The 15648-nt window shown below is 32.1% G+C and overlaps 2 protein-coding genes across 2 annotated transcripts in view; one reads left to right on the top strand and one right to left on the bottom strand.

The window, feature by feature from the left end:
• The first annotated feature begins 8645 nt into the window (after nucleotides 1–8645).
• LOC124888576 lies at nucleotides 8646–9269 on the top strand. The gene is made up of 2 exons (XM_047399253.1): nucleotides 8646–8957; nucleotides 9225–9269. Exons 1-2 carry the CDS (start codon nucleotides 8646–8648, stop codon nucleotides 9267–9269), a joined length of 357 nt encoding a protein of 118 aa, XP_047255209.1.
• Nucleotides 9270–14073: 4804 nt separating this feature from the next.
• Nucleotides 14074–15648, bottom strand: part of LOC124888575 — a 4293-nt gene continuing 2718 nt past the window's right edge. The window contains exons 6-10 of the mRNA XM_047399252.1: nucleotides 15347–15541; nucleotides 14948–15269; nucleotides 14761–14854; nucleotides 14493–14622; nucleotides 14074–14253 (exon numbers count right to left, since the gene is read on the bottom strand). Coding sequence (XP_047255208.1) covers nucleotides 14074–14253; nucleotides 14493–14622; nucleotides 14761–14854; nucleotides 14948–15269; nucleotides 15347–15541 — 921 coding nt within the window. The remainder of the gene's footprint in view (nucleotides 14254–14492; nucleotides 14623–14760; nucleotides 14855–14947; nucleotides 15270–15346; nucleotides 15542–15648) is intronic.

The raw sequence follows: 15648 nt of genomic DNA, 5'->3' as shown, positions 1-15648 counted from the left end.
TTAGAGGTGTTTGACTATGAAAATCAAAATTTTTTAAAGTTGAAGTTGAAGTTAGAGTTGTGTTTGACTATGAATATAATTGGAGCTATTTTTTTTTTTTTACTTCTTGTGAGGGAAGATCTTAACGAAATCAATCTTCTTTGACTGTGTAAGAATATGTGGAGCTCAACATGTTTAAAAGAATAGGGGAACGTTCTTTTGTTGATATTATTACGAGTATTTGATATTGAGTCATTCATAGAATTACTATACCTTTCCTATTTATTACGGGTTGATTGTTGTCTAATTTCAATTCTGTCCTCTTTGATTCTTAAGATATTTAGGGAAAGGAACGTTTAACCATTTGACTTTTACTTAGCGTCTGCATTGACAATGCTGACGATATACAGTTATACAGGCAAGGCCACCCATTTTATTGATCTAAAACAAAGAGTCGATTTAAGTGCATCATGTATTACCTCAACATTCATCTTGTTGTTATTAAGCATATGTTTAAATATGTTTTTAACACACTATATCATAAATATTCACAGATATTAAATTATAATATTTGAATTTTAACTACAAGATGGAAAAATCAATTTTCATGGGGTGAAATTTATATTCAAACACAATTAATATCCAATTGCTCTTATGTCACTTTAACTTAATGCTGTTCTACAAGTAACAAATCAAATAAAATTTTGATTTTCATTTATTACTTTCATCTTTTTTAAGGGAAATTCAAGATCAGACAGTATTGTGTCAAAATGGGCCAACAGCCCAATCCAAACATTCTCACGTGGGCTAAAAATCCCTTTCAGCCCAATTTATCATTAAATGGGCCTTTGTAAAGTTTTGAAATTCTAGCCCAATCTTGACCCACCTTAATTGTGGGCTAGTCCATGGGATGCTCTCCAAGTTGATAGGACGTCAGGGAATCACTCGAGAAGTTTCGCACAAAATTTTTTCTGGAGCTCGAGACCCACCTCTTGAAATGTGGGCTAACACCCATCAAAGTTGTAAAATCGATTCCGCCGCCTACACTCACCCATCAATCCATAGGCTAACACACATGAAAAATTGCAAAAAATCCTCAATTTTTAGTATTTCGCTCATATATATTTTTTTAAATACACTTCGTCCACACTCTAAACCAACACGATCACTTCAATAGGTTGTTAGGGGGGCGCCCAAGAAGTTTCGCCAAATCCCATTGGGCCGGCCCTACCTATCCTACAATCCATAAGCTAACACACATGAAAACTCACAAAATGTCCTTAGTATTTAGTATTTCGCTCATATGTATTTAAAAAAACCTCCGTCCACCCTCTAAACCAACACGATCACTTCAATAGGTCTTTAAAGGCGCGCCCAAGAAGTTTTGCCCGAAACCCATCGGGACGCCCCTATCCACTCTACAATATTCCATAAGCTAACACATATGAAAAATCGTAAAAAGTCCTTAATATTTAGTATTTCGCTCAGATGTTTTTAAAACTACCTCCGTTTCTCATCCAAACCAACATGATCCATTTAATAGGACGTCAAGACCTCGAAAGTTTCAAGCGAAGTTGTTTGGCTAGTTTTGAAGTATTTGTTATTCTTTTATCAAATTTATTATTTGTGATATTCTTTTGCATTTTCTTAATAGGTAAAGTTGTTATGTGACTCGAAATTCACGAATCGTGGAAATAACCTCTTATAGAAATGGAGGTTAAGAGTGCGTACGATTATTTTAATGACTTTTTGAACACCTCAACGCTTTAATAAATTATTTCAATTAAAGGTTGTTAGTTATTTTTTTAAAAAAAAATCGTGTGTCCTCATTCATCTATTAAATAGTTAAATTAACTGCATTAATAAAAAATGTTTTTACTTGATGTTGACACAAATAATTAAAGACCGTGACATATTTTATATTGTTAACTTAATATATAACCTCATAAAGAATATGTGGTTAACTTAACATATTACCAGCTGATACAAATGAAGACTTGAGTTGCCAAAGGGTTAGAATAGATATATCTGACCAAATTTTGTTTACTACTACTAATCCTAATTGTCAGATTGTAAATGCTAGCGCTAGATGTGCTGTTACTACTGTTGGTGCTTGTACAGTTGGCTTGCCAACATACAATTTTTCTGTAAGACGTGAAACATATATATATATATATAATATATCCCGGTTACCAAAAAAAAAAATTAAAATTACTATAGTATTGTTTTAATAATAACCAATAGCAACGCACTTTTTCAATGTTATGACTTCGTCAAGACAAAGTTATGTTACATCTTCCAATATTTCTCACATGAAATTATGACAAGGCACATGCACTTTTAATTATTTTTTAATAAATGTGGATCTAAGTTGTGAATTAATAACATGAAGTAGCTTTTTTTTTTTCTTTTGGAATCGAGAAAAATTCACGATCTCTGTCATAGTCTTTGTCTTTGGGTGAATATTTTGTGCAACCTGTTCACTACGCAACAACTCGAAAATCACATACGAAATATAAAACTGCACTATGCAAACATCATACGATCAATGAGTTCATGATGATTGAGTGGCCGCCAAAACTAGGCTGAATTTGATCTCAAGTCTCTCACATAGAAGACCCACCTCCCAACAATTAAATTAAATATCAATATATATAATTATGTGCAAGAGTGAAATAATTATATGAATATATTATAAGTACATGCAACTTTCGAGGCCTATATGAAAAGAATTGGAGCACAACCACAAAATCACTTGCAAAAAAAGTTTTTCAAAGCTTAAAATACCATACTTATCATGGCATTATTTAAGATGAGTTTCATTTTTATTGTTCTTTTCATGGCTATTACGGGTTAGTATTTATCTCACGTTAACTTTAAATTATGATTCTAATTTCTACGTACGTTATTGTTAGTATTTTAGAGTTTGTGACCCGAATTCTGTTGATCTTGGCTGAAAAGTTCGCGATGTGGCCCATATTTGTGATTTTTTGTGAGGTCTGTGGTGGTAGCGTAGAGATCGGGCTGATAGTCCCGATGTTGGGGGTGCGGGGACCTGTATGTTTTTGGGTGTAGGATTTATTTGTACGGATGTATTATATAAGTACGTTTAGTGGGCTGTTTCGGGCGGTCTTGATATACACGAAATTGAGACTATCGTCTCCACCTTGTATTCCTCTCTTTCATAGAGAATTTTCTTTGCCTCTACCTACCTGTGGTTTTTTCCGTCAAGGGTTTCCACGTAAAATCTGTGGTGTTCGATCTTGTTGTTTTCTTTTGTTTATGGTATGCTTATTTCGTCCGATCATAACACATGTCACAACATCTGTTGGTAGATAATAGCATCAACATTTTATGTTAATGTATCATTAATATTTTGAATATGAACTATATATTTCAGTCAATATGGCGATGAATGTTGCGGAAAATTTGGTTCCTCGAGATGAAGATGGTTTGAGGACATGTACTCGATCTTGTACCTCTAACAGCGATTGTGGTAGAGGTTGGTCTTGCCGTATTTGTGCACTTCCCACGGGCGCCCCACGCCCATTCAGAATGGACGCCCCAAAGGGACTCAGGAGATGTACACGAGGGTAAGAGATCGTTTTCACGAGTTGAACCTGCAAAACTTCTGATTCCACGACTTGAAACTGCAAAAGTTCAGATTCCACGACTTGAACCTGCGAACTTCTGATTACATAGCAACCTGGTGACATTGTTTATTGTTTAATTTCCTCTTTTGTACTTTTTATGAAAAGGGATTAGAAATTCCAAGGGTTAATTAATGAAGACAACTTAATAGTAGTCAGTTTGGTCAAGCTTGTATTTTTTTATTGATTTTTTATAATATTTATTTTGTATATTTAGTTACAGAATTAATTATACATTTACCGTATTTATCTATGCAAAATCTTAGGTTATGTTAATGTATTTCTTATTTAATTATTCATTTAACCTTTTTAATATAATCTAACTTAACATTGAAAATATCGTGTTGCATGAATACTAAATGTATAATTTTTTAGTACGATTTGCATCTCATATGTGGCTTCGATTATTGCACATAAGAAGATTTATCAGGTGCGCATTTAGTGTCCACTAAACTCGACGTGGAATAGGTATAATTACATAAAAAATATTCAAAAATAGGTATAAATTATATAAAAGCACCCACTAAACAAGAAGATGGTTAGGTGCACTGACATTTAGGTTGATCTTTTAGGCTCTCTCCATTGGTGGGTGTGCTCGAGTTCAAACCTGGTTGAGTGATTTTTTATTTTTTTACCCACACTCCTTAAATTCTGGGTCCGCCACTGTGGCCCCCGACACAGCATGGCATGCAGATGTATAATGTACTACTTTGATCCAACAACTTGTTATGAGTAGGTTTTGGCTGTATATATCTTTTTCAATCTTCTTTATCGAAATTAAAAGAATCCCTCTCAGAAATGAATAAATTAAAAGGAGAAATGAATGACTTCGCAATAACGACAACAACATATCGAGTGTAATCGGGGTCGTTTGTTGGGAAACAAGTTATTCCGGGATAACTAATCTCAGAATGAGTTATTCCACGCACTTTATCCCAACCAAACATGGAATAAGTTCATCCTAAAATTAATCTCGAAATTATTACTTATCCCTTATATCAAACGAGCTTGTTGACAATGGTGATACTGATGCTACAAATATTAAGGATGAAGAGAGAATTTTGTAACTTTCTTGTATATACATTTGGGATATAATATAAGTTAATTGTTAGTTTGTTACAAGAATAGACAGCTATACATACACTGTACAACTGTACATATACACTATAGGAAGTAGACGGTAGGAGCAATAGACGGTAGGAACAGGGCGAAGTACTTGAGGACCAAAATTTTCATTCTTAACCGAGTAGATAACTTTTCGAATAAGTGCAGTTCCTCTATTAAAACTTTCTGACAGTTGATCCAAGTTCAGTCTTTTTGTTTTAGTGCAGGAAAACAATTAACTTACAGATGATCAGTTCATTAATATGTAGCAAAGATATCATCTGAATATATATAAAGCCATATAACTTGTTCAGTAGAATCAGAGTATATCTATTTTTTCTTGGTTCTAGGATATGTGGCAATGGACCGGACCGTCGGACCGATTTGACCGGAACCGAAATCGAAAATCCCTGAAAGCACTCTCATAATTCCAAAAACAAACACAAAATTAACTTTTTATTTCATTCAAGATCGTCGAACTTGCAATAAGGCTATAATAATGTATTAACAATAATTAAACGTAGATTATGTAGATAATTTATACTCAAATAAGGTATTTCGTTCAGTTTTTTGATAGATTGAATGGACATTTTTTTCCGTTAGAATTGCGCATGACGTTATTTAGTGACTTAAAATAAAATTTTAACGAAAGATGTTGCTAATATATAGATAAAAATACAAAATAAGTTTTCTTTTTTATTTTTACATGGTTCTTTCTTTTAATATGGTGGTCTTAATGACATAAAGATCTTAGTTAGTCTGATAGTAATATAAAATTAAAGAGAAATCCTAGTTAATAAGATGTTAGTGATATGTTTGCAATTCAGTACCTTGAATATTTTTGTAAAAACTTTATTTATTAATACGAAGATTTAAGTAATTTCATTGGAAGTTCTAAAATATTTTTGGTAAATAGATAGTTTTCGTTCTTTCTTTTATACTTAATTTGAACCTTTTTTTGACAATCTTCAATATTAATTTACGTGAAAATAAAATCATTAAATTTACCATAAAAAATTTTGCGACTTTAATAGTTTGAGGGACTAAAGTAAACATTTTACTAGTTTCACCCTTGAAGCAGGGCAAAATTCAAAAATGACATACTTGAGGCCCTAATTATTAATTTTGTAGCAACAGTTTCATAATTACATTTTGTAGCAACTTCTATTATGTATTTTTAAAAACTGATGCTATAAAAATACATATACAACTAATTTTACCTCCCTTAAATAACTGAAATTTGTTGAGGTAAATATGGTATAATTACCAATTAATTAATTCTGTAGATTCCTTTTTCGTTAAAATAACTTCAATCACGTGACTTCCATTTCAGCTTAACATCATTGATCAAATTTTAAATTTCAGTTTTCAAAATTAACGAGTTCATCTGAGCAGAAAAAATCAAAATCTGCTTTTCATTTTTATGAGAAATTTCGTTTAATTCAACTGTATTTTTATGTTCAACCATTGCTGTTGTTCATATGAAATTCTATAGTATCTTGTTCGAATTCAACATCAGTTTCAAAACGTACCATTAATTTTTTTGAATCAAATCCAATTATAGATTCTTCAGTTTAAATTGTTCGAATTCAACTATCAGTTGAAAATTCATCTGTTATTGTTGTTTAAGGTACGTAATCATTAAGTATTTCTAGTTGGATTTTTTGTTTCAGTCATTACTGATGCTCCTATTTAGTTTTAATTTTTAATCAAAGCAGAGGAAATTCAACATATATAACAAAAACCTTCAGAATTGAAATTTTTCGTTTCAAAAATTCAGTTTATTAGTTGTTACAGTTTTTTAGATTTGAAATTTTTCGTTTCAAAAATTCAGTTTATCAGTTGTTACAGTTTTTTAGATTTCATTGATCGACTATTTATTTCAGTATTGGTTGTTGTTATTTTGATCGATTTAACAATTGATAAAATTGTGAAGCTTTGTAGTATATTTTCAGAGTTTTGTATAATCGATTATGAAAATAAGTTAAACAAATTTCGAGTTGAATTTGACTCAATTATTTTATGAAAATCATTGCTCAATGGATGATTGAATTGAGCTGCTGAATGTGATAAAATTCTATTCACACAGTTCAAAATTTAATTTAGGTATGTTTCATATGTATTTTTTGATATGTTTAATGTTAACACTGCATATGTATTTTTGAACAGCTTAATGTTAACATTGATATGTATTTTTTGGTTTTCTTGTCGGAATTTGATAGTATAACTGTTTTTGCTGATAATATACTTTATACAAGTTTTTCTTCGGTTCGATTCAGTAGTTTCTGTATTTGGTTTAATAGTTTTTTTTTTTTTTGTGTTTGTATTTTACGTTAAACAAATTTTGTTTAAATTTTTTTTTGAATGGAGATGTTGGCTGTGTAAGTTTGTTTACAGTTAAAGATGATAAGTGTTTGTTTTAACAAGTTATAATTTGACAACATGTTTATATTTGTTTATTTTTTGGTTAAATCAAGTAGAAATGGGAAGCATACCAGTGCTTGTGAAGCACTCTGGTCGGTGGACGTATGAAAAAAACTACGAAGAATATATCACTGATGCTATACTGTTGAGCACATCAGCAACATTTATTGAGCTGCACGATAAATTGGCATCTCACTTAAGTACGGATTTAACGAGGAAACGTATTCTAGTGGAATATCAAATTACTGCTAATGTAGGGCAGATAGAAATACATAATGATATGGGTTTAAAGGTGTTTATATTTCAGAAAAAGCAGATACAAGACATGAATTGTCTTCCTTTATATGTAAGCATTTTGGAGAAAGTTGTAGGGAACAACGTGGCTAGTTCTTCTATGTGTGTTGTTGAAAGAATAACCAACTGTGACAACATTCAAACACTGATACATACAACAAATGAAGGAGCTTTGGTGGTTTGTAAAGATACACAAGCATTAGATGTATTTGAAATAGATACTGTGGAGTTGATTATCTCAGATCCATATCACAAATATGTTGAGGAAGACCAGGTTTACTTGAGAATTTTTTTTTTGAAGTCAGTCATGAAGGACTATTCAAGGAGGGAGAAGTTTCAAATGCAAAGTAAAAGGTCAAGTAAGAAAACGTACGTACATTCTATATCACTCTATTGTTGTTTAATATTAGTTAGGATATGTATTTACAAAATACTAAATTATATGGGATACAGGTATACGTTGTTTTTCAAATCAAGAAAATACGAGTTTTTAATGCGTGCATTAGGAATGGGAGAAACTATAATGTTTAGAATAAGAGAATTCAGACCTTAACATACATGTCCGGTGAAGGACAAGATCTATCCAAAGGTGCATGCTATTAGTATGTTGATAGGTGGTATTGTTAAACAAAAATTCAAGAACCACAAAAGAAAATACAGTGCAACAGAAATTAGAAATGACATGAAGGAAGATTTTGGTATGGATCTAACATACGCTTTATGTTAGAGGGCGAAAGAAAGAGCATTAGAAGAGTCGAGGGGTAAGCCATCAGCATCTTATGGGAAACTGCCATCATACTTATATGTACTGAATACTACCTATCCAGAGTCACATATAAGAATGAAGAAGACAGATGAGAATGAGTTCTTGTATGTATTTATCGTTCTAAATGCATTCATTAGGGGATTTGATCATTGTAGATCGGTCGTAGTTGTTGATGCTAGTCATCTGAGAGGAATGTATACTGGGGCATTTGTAACAACATGTACAATGGATGGAGTAGGTTAGTATGAATTTGTAATCCAAGCATCATAAAGGCTGTTAGCGATGTATACAACGATGTTTCACATTATACATGTATGTGGCATCTATGGGGGAATGTTAAAAAACTTTACAGAAAGTCACACGATGCATTGTCGGAGATCTTTTATACAATGGCCAAATCATATTAAAAGTCAAAATTCCAAATGTTAATGGAAAAAGTTGAGGCAGTTGATATTAGGTTGAAGAATTATTTGAAATTGGCTGGTTATGAAAAGTGGGCTAGGTCCTATGCAACAGTTAATCGAGGGTGGACTTTGACTTCAAACATTGCGGAGTCAATAAATGAAGTACTTGTATTAGCTAGAGAACTGCCAATTTATGACTTTCTTGAGGAGGTTCGATTATTGTTTGCAAAATGGAACTGCGAAAATAGACAACAGGCTTCATATACCTTCACACCACTCATTGGAAAGTTTTATAACATACTCAAAGAGAACGAGGCTTTGTGTACTCATGTGACGGTATGACCTTTTACATTTTTGGAATTTATACTTTTGAAAAAAAAAAAATTAATAGAATAACTTCCATTAAGTGTTAAATGAATGGAAATATTTAAAAAAAAAACTAAAAAGTTAAGTAAGAAAAATATTATGTACTCTGCATATGTATTTTTACTCTGTATATGTATTTTTTTTTCTAAAAAAATGCTGGTGTGCTTACAACATATCGTATAAATATGAATTTCATCTTTTTGTAGCATATCATTAAACTTTTTATTTTTGTATCAGGTTGTACCAGCCACAGAATATGTGTATACGGTACACAAAAAATAAAAACACTACATTGTTTGCCTCAAAGAAAAAAAATATTCATATAATGCATTTCAATTAGATCAGATACCATGTGCACATGCTTGTTTGGTGTTGGAGAAGAAGAATTTTGAGAAGGGGTCATACTGTTGTGATTTGTTTAAACCAAAAACTGTTTTGAAAACATATGATGTTCCCATCTACCCGTTGCCACACAAAGATGACTGGCTAATTTCAGAGAGCGTACTTTGTGAAATAGTATTGCCTCCAAAATACAAAAGACCTCCAGGAAGACCTGCGAAGAAGGATCGTGGAAAATCAGGCCGGAATATGTTTGGAAAGAAGAACATCAACTCATGTGGTGGTTGTGGGGCTAAGGGTCACAATAGGTGTTCCTGTAGGAAATATCGAAAATGAAATATTTCTCTTTTCGTATTATTGATTAAAATTTTATTTTTATTTTTATAAACTTGAACTATTTTTTTAATCATCATTTGACAAGTGAACACAGTTAAATTTAAATTTTGCATATGTATATGTTGAAAGATCTGAACATTGCATATGTATTTTGAATGTGCAGTTCATATGTATTTTTAGCATTGAATATACTTTTTAGGTTAAAGTTGGTAACTTTGATTAACCAAATACTTATTTGGTTCGTAATTGTTAATTGATTTAGCCACATATGACATATTCTGCAAATCTATGTTTGAATTTCAAAATCTTAGCGCAGCATATGCGTTTATATGATAAAAATATATTTAAATGTATAATACATATGTATTTTTAATAAAAAATATTAACACTGCATATGTATTTATGTAAAATAAAATCTCATCATAAATTAAAGAATTGTATTAAAAGTTCAAAATTATCTTTAATTTCAGTTTTCATTTATAATCATATTAATTGGACACATATCAAAATACATATTAGTTATGAACAATATGTATTTTAGAAAAACTTATTATTAACACTGCATATTTATTTTTATGCTAAATTTTATTTATAATGCTTACATATTTTTTAGCAAAATATGAACACTGCATATGTATTTTCTAATATTGCATATGTATTTTAACATAACATTGGCATTTTAAAACTAAAAATTTCAGATATATTTTTGGAATGCTTAGGCATAACATTGCATATGTATTTTTTTCTCATCTAAAAATAATACATATGTATTTTTTAGGCATAAAAATTCCTGCATATGTATTTTAAGCATAATATGAACAATACATATGTATTTTTTTTAACAAAATCACACAGTAAAATGAAGAACATCATAAAGGACTCGTATTAAACTTGAATTAGTACTATTATAACTTACAATTAGAACCATTTCAAAACATCAAAATTAGTTTGTATAATCATTACCTACATCCATAAACCAGCGTCTAAACTATATAAAGTAATCAATCCATCACCCATCATACATCAAAAACTTCAGTTACACTAGTTATTCTACTTTGTCTTGGAGGCCTCAAAGGTGCTTCGACATCACTATGAGCATTTACGTCTTGCTTTCTGGTCCCATAATCTCACAAAAGTGCAGCATATCTTGTACAGACTGCATTGGAGTCGAACTCATTCGCAAGAATTTTGTGACCATAAGAAAGACACTCCGCATATGTAACCATATAGACACCACAATCCCTACAAAAACAATAAAAAGGAACACATATATGCTTTAATATATATTTTACAAACATACAATTTTGTTATATGTAAATTAAATAACTTACAAGCTTCCGCTCGGTTGTTGAGGCAAACTCTCTTGAAATAACACATCAAACATATCTGAGGAGTCTTTGTATCCGTAACACCCCATATTCAAGTACGTGTATTGGCGTATTCAAGTGCGTGTATTGGTCTTATTTATATGGAATTAATTTTTTTATTTTTTTTATACCGGAATTTGCCCGTCGATGGTTCCATGCGAAGGTTATTGAATACGCTTTCCAACGATATAAAGATTTCCAAAAATGGATAAGTTTCAAATATAATCGAGCACGTTCGAAACTATAAAATGGTGGCCGGGATATTTGGGAATAGTAAATGTGCAGGAAAATTTCCTGCACACAAACTACTGAGGCCAGCCAAATTTTTGGGTCAACTTTGAACAATCATAACTCCCTTAATACAATGAACTGGGAGAGCTGCGACCTATGAAAAGAAATATATTTGAGTCTTCTTTCCAATGCAATTAGTTTCATCCAAATCTAACATCTGAGTAAGGAGTTATACTCATTTTACTTCAGCCTATCAAAATAGATTTTTAGGGTCAACTTCAAACGACCATAACTCCTTGTACAGGACGAATTGGGTGGCCTACTTTATATGAAATAAAAGCCCTTTGAATTATCCTTCCAACGATAGCAATTTCACCCAAATCTGATATCGGAGCAAAGAGTTATGGTCGATCTACTTTAGCTTATCAAAACAGTCCACCAAAGGACAGATTTGACATTATTTAAATTTTAAAGGCATTTTGGTCATTTTCTATTATATTATGGACGGGAATATGTGTATATATACATGTATATGAGTTCAAAAATTCATTTTCATCATCAATCATTGAGGAAGAACAAAACCTAGCCAAATTTGACCTTTAAATTACTTTTGATTCAACCGTAGAAATTCCAAAGTAATCCGATAACTGCGTTTGTCATCTTGAGAGCTTCAAACGACACCTATTATTTGTGCAAACAGGATTGCATAATCAAGAGGTGAATTCTAAGGTATGAATATTGTTTGCCTTGTTCTTTTCCATATGTATATGTGTGATAGAGGATTATATGTATTGGTTGTTATTGAAAGGTGATGGAAATAGGGTTATGGACTATTTTGCATGGTTTGGTCGTATTGAATTATGAAAGGTGGATATGGTAATTGAGTTATGGAAGGTGGATATGGTGATATACTATTGAATTGATGATTATTTATGTCTGTGGCTCAATTTCGTTTAATGGATTGGTTGGAAGGATAAATGAATCCAAACTTGATATTGGAGGATGTTGTATGAATATGCATGGCATGTGAATGTAATTGGAGTATAAGCGGATTAAAGTGACACCCTTTATGGTGTAATTAAGGCTTACTACTCAATCACTAGTTTGGTGAATTCAAATAATTGAATTGTGGCGTTTGGTTGCTAATACTAGATTTCTATATATGTTCATTGTAAATAAGTAATCCGAAAAGATGGGAAGTCCATTTGGGACTAGTATTGAAGGTTGACAGTCAGGTATGTAGCATGCTCTATATCATATCTTTGGCATGAAAGTGAACAATTATTCTATTAAGAAAGTTTCCAAAGTTATTCAGTAACATGTGATCTATAATAGTTTTGTATGATGTCCTACGTTACCAATGAACTTGTTTCCACCCTACAAGATGTCAAGACATTCCAATACTTACTTGTTTTCCAAATCTTATATATTTATTGCACTAATGAATGTCAGAAGGTATCTGGTTACTCAAACAAGATCCATGTGCTATTAATGACTCCAAAACGTTTCATTGATATACCAATAAGTTCCTACTTCATTGTTATGGCATTGATCACTCCAAAACACTTTATTGATATGCCAATGAGTTCTTACTTCATTTTTATTGCATTGATGGTCTATTTATATGTCTCTTATTGATGTATCATTGTTTCAAAGTATAAAAAATACGGTGGCGACCGAAATAACAATCTCAAAGATTAATTGAACTAAGTGATGGAAGTTCTCTCTTATCGGGTGGTATCCCAGAGGCATAATCCTATCATGGGTCGATCCCTATTTATGTGTTTATGGGTGGTATCCCAGGGGCATAAGCCTATCATGGGTTGATCCCAGTTGATATGTACTGGAGGCAGCCTAATAGTCACAGTACAGTACAGTAATGATTACAAAGATGATAAGAACAAAGTTAAAGTGATTGAATAAATACAATGTACAGGTTGTTACAAGTTCTAGTAAGTGTGGTCCACTCCTATTACGATTTATTTACTTGTTTTTGATTTCTATTGAGCTCCTATATCATATGTGATTATCTACAGCTTTACATACTCAGTACATATTTCGTACTGACGTCCCCCACGGGAGACCTGCATTTCATGCTGCAGGCACAGGTACCTCAGCTCATACACCGCAAAGTAGGGGTCAGGATATCCAGCTGCTTTTGGTGAGCTCCAGTTTGCTTCGGGGCTTTCCATGTCATATCCAGTCACTTTTGGTATTGTATAGAAGTTAGTTATATGGCGGGGTGTGTCCCGACCTTAGTTAAACTCTGTGTATTGTCTAGAGACTTTGTAGACCTAATGTACAGTCAAGGTGGTCTTTTGTTAATAGACGTGATGACTCCAACAGCCAAGTATTGTATATACATATATATGTGTGCTCGAGCTTATACAGGTGATTATTTCCTTTTATATGCGACATGATATTGTCCGAATTTCGGGTTGTCATAGAGGTATGTATGGGAAGTATGGTTATGAGTTGGTTCTCCCGAGCCTCCTTGGTTACGGGTGCCAGTCCGCCCCAATAGGATTTGAGGCGTGACAGTATCTTGGATGGTTTTCAACATGAATTCCTTTCTTAACATAGAAATCACAATGTTCGAGATACAATGGGATAATCGCAGCTAATTTCTCAATGACATCAAGAACAACCGAATAATGACCAGATGATACATATGAATCATATAGGAATATGCACCTCTCTGAGAAAGATAAAATTGCTAGTATCCAATGATGTTTTTTCTTTATATTTACTGGAATATAAATGTCTTCCACTGTATGCCATGGCACAACAACATGCATACGAAATCCATTTATTTATTCATTAAGATGTGCCACATATCCTCCCGCCGTAAGATTTTCAGCATCCGCAAAATAAACATCATGAACAGATCCAATTATGTTCATAAAGTTGCAATCTACTGTGATGAATTTGTAAGACCTGTTGGGGTCATACTTCGACTTCTTCCTCAAGTAATAGAAGCAAACATCAATATACTGCAGTAAGTAAGAACACAAATTTTAGATAATTCAAACATTTGTATACTAAATTTAGCACGTGTATGTAATATAAAAATACATATGTAAGTTAAAGTGCATCACATCCTTTCTTATATAATAAAAAATTACATAGAAAAATACTTATTTGCACCTGCATATGTATTTACTATCATAATATATAGTTTAATTAGTGCTATAAATGTAAAAAAAATATTGTAAAAAAAAAATATACTAACCGAGTCGGTCCATGACTGATCAGGGAACCCCATTGTGTAGAACCAGTTTTTATCTTCAACAGTCTCAATTCCGAAATGCATCATTGGAATGGTTGATTTTCCCCTTTTATAATGATCCGCATTTCCCTTCCTATTTTTTTTTGTTAATCAGTATATGTTAAATCATGAGAACATAATGTAATTTAAAAAAAAAAAACTTAAAACAGTTCAATAGAAATATCTTTTAGCATGAACTTTGAGAAGGTCTTCAGAAATCCAATCCATGAACTTGTTGACAATCTTCGTATCCACAATCCCATCAATCGGATGATAAACAAATGGATGTTTCTGTGAGAATATACGTATGTGTCGTTCCGAGCTCTCTATATAGTTACGTAATACAAAAATGTAATTATTAAAAAGTATTTGCATAACATGTTACATTGTAAACTAAATATATAACTAATTGTACTTACCGACAGCTGAACCAAATTTCATCGTGTAAGGTGACTCTTTGAATTTGGATGGTCGCCTAATCCTTAACTTAGGAATAGAAGTTTGAAGTTCACGATTAGCAGAAGGATGAACAATGATGCTTTTACTACTGTATACATTCAAACTAGGAAGCAAGTCATCAGGGATTATGTCTTGTGAATCAGGCAAAACTGTTTCATCCCTTTGTTCATCAGTGGTTAATTCTTGTATTTTAGGAGTTGTCATAATCTGCTCCTCCGTACCAAGATCAACCTCTCCGTGTATGTCTGCTTTAGAGCTTGATCCAACGTTCTCTTTGTTTTCCTTCAAAAATGGAAAACATTTTATTTTTTTATGTCAAAAATAACCCACATAACCTCAGATATATTCATAATACATACCTGACAATGATCTTGAACAACAGATTCGGACTTTTTATCATTAAAATGTTCATCGATTTGTTCTTCTTCAGAAGTTGCCAATGGATGTCTCGTGATGCTTTCTCTTCGGTATGCATTAAGACTTGGTAACAACTCATCTGGGATTGTAAACTGCGAATCAGACAAATTTGTATCATCCAATTTCTTATCAGTGATCTGCAATAGAAATGAAAGAAAATATATAATTGTCTTATGGATTGTTATGATTTTTACATCACATAAACTGAAGTTCAATTCATTATACATACTCGATCATCATGATG

This window comes from Capsicum annuum, chromosome 11 (assembly GCF_002878395.1).
Source record: "Capsicum annuum cultivar UCD-10X-F1 chromosome 11, UCD10Xv1.1, whole genome shotgun sequence".
In the NCBI taxonomy this organism is placed as follows: Eukaryota; Viridiplantae; Streptophyta; class Magnoliopsida; order Solanales; family Solanaceae; genus Capsicum; species Capsicum annuum.
The sequence above is the reverse complement of the archived record's forward strand: the minus strand, read 5'-3'. Positions and strand labels throughout refer to the sequence as shown.

What these genes read in the sequence shown, in the direction of transcription:
- LOC124888576 (XM_047399253.1), top strand. Translation starts at nt 8,646, where the DNA reads ATGGAAAAAGTTGAGGCAGTTGATATTAGGTTGAAGAATTATTTGAAA. An exon ending in CTTTGTGTACTCATGTGACG is followed by an intron (nt 8,958 to 9,224) that starts GTATGACCTTTT and finishes TTTTTGTATCAG; the next exon opens with GTTGTACCAGCCACAGAATA.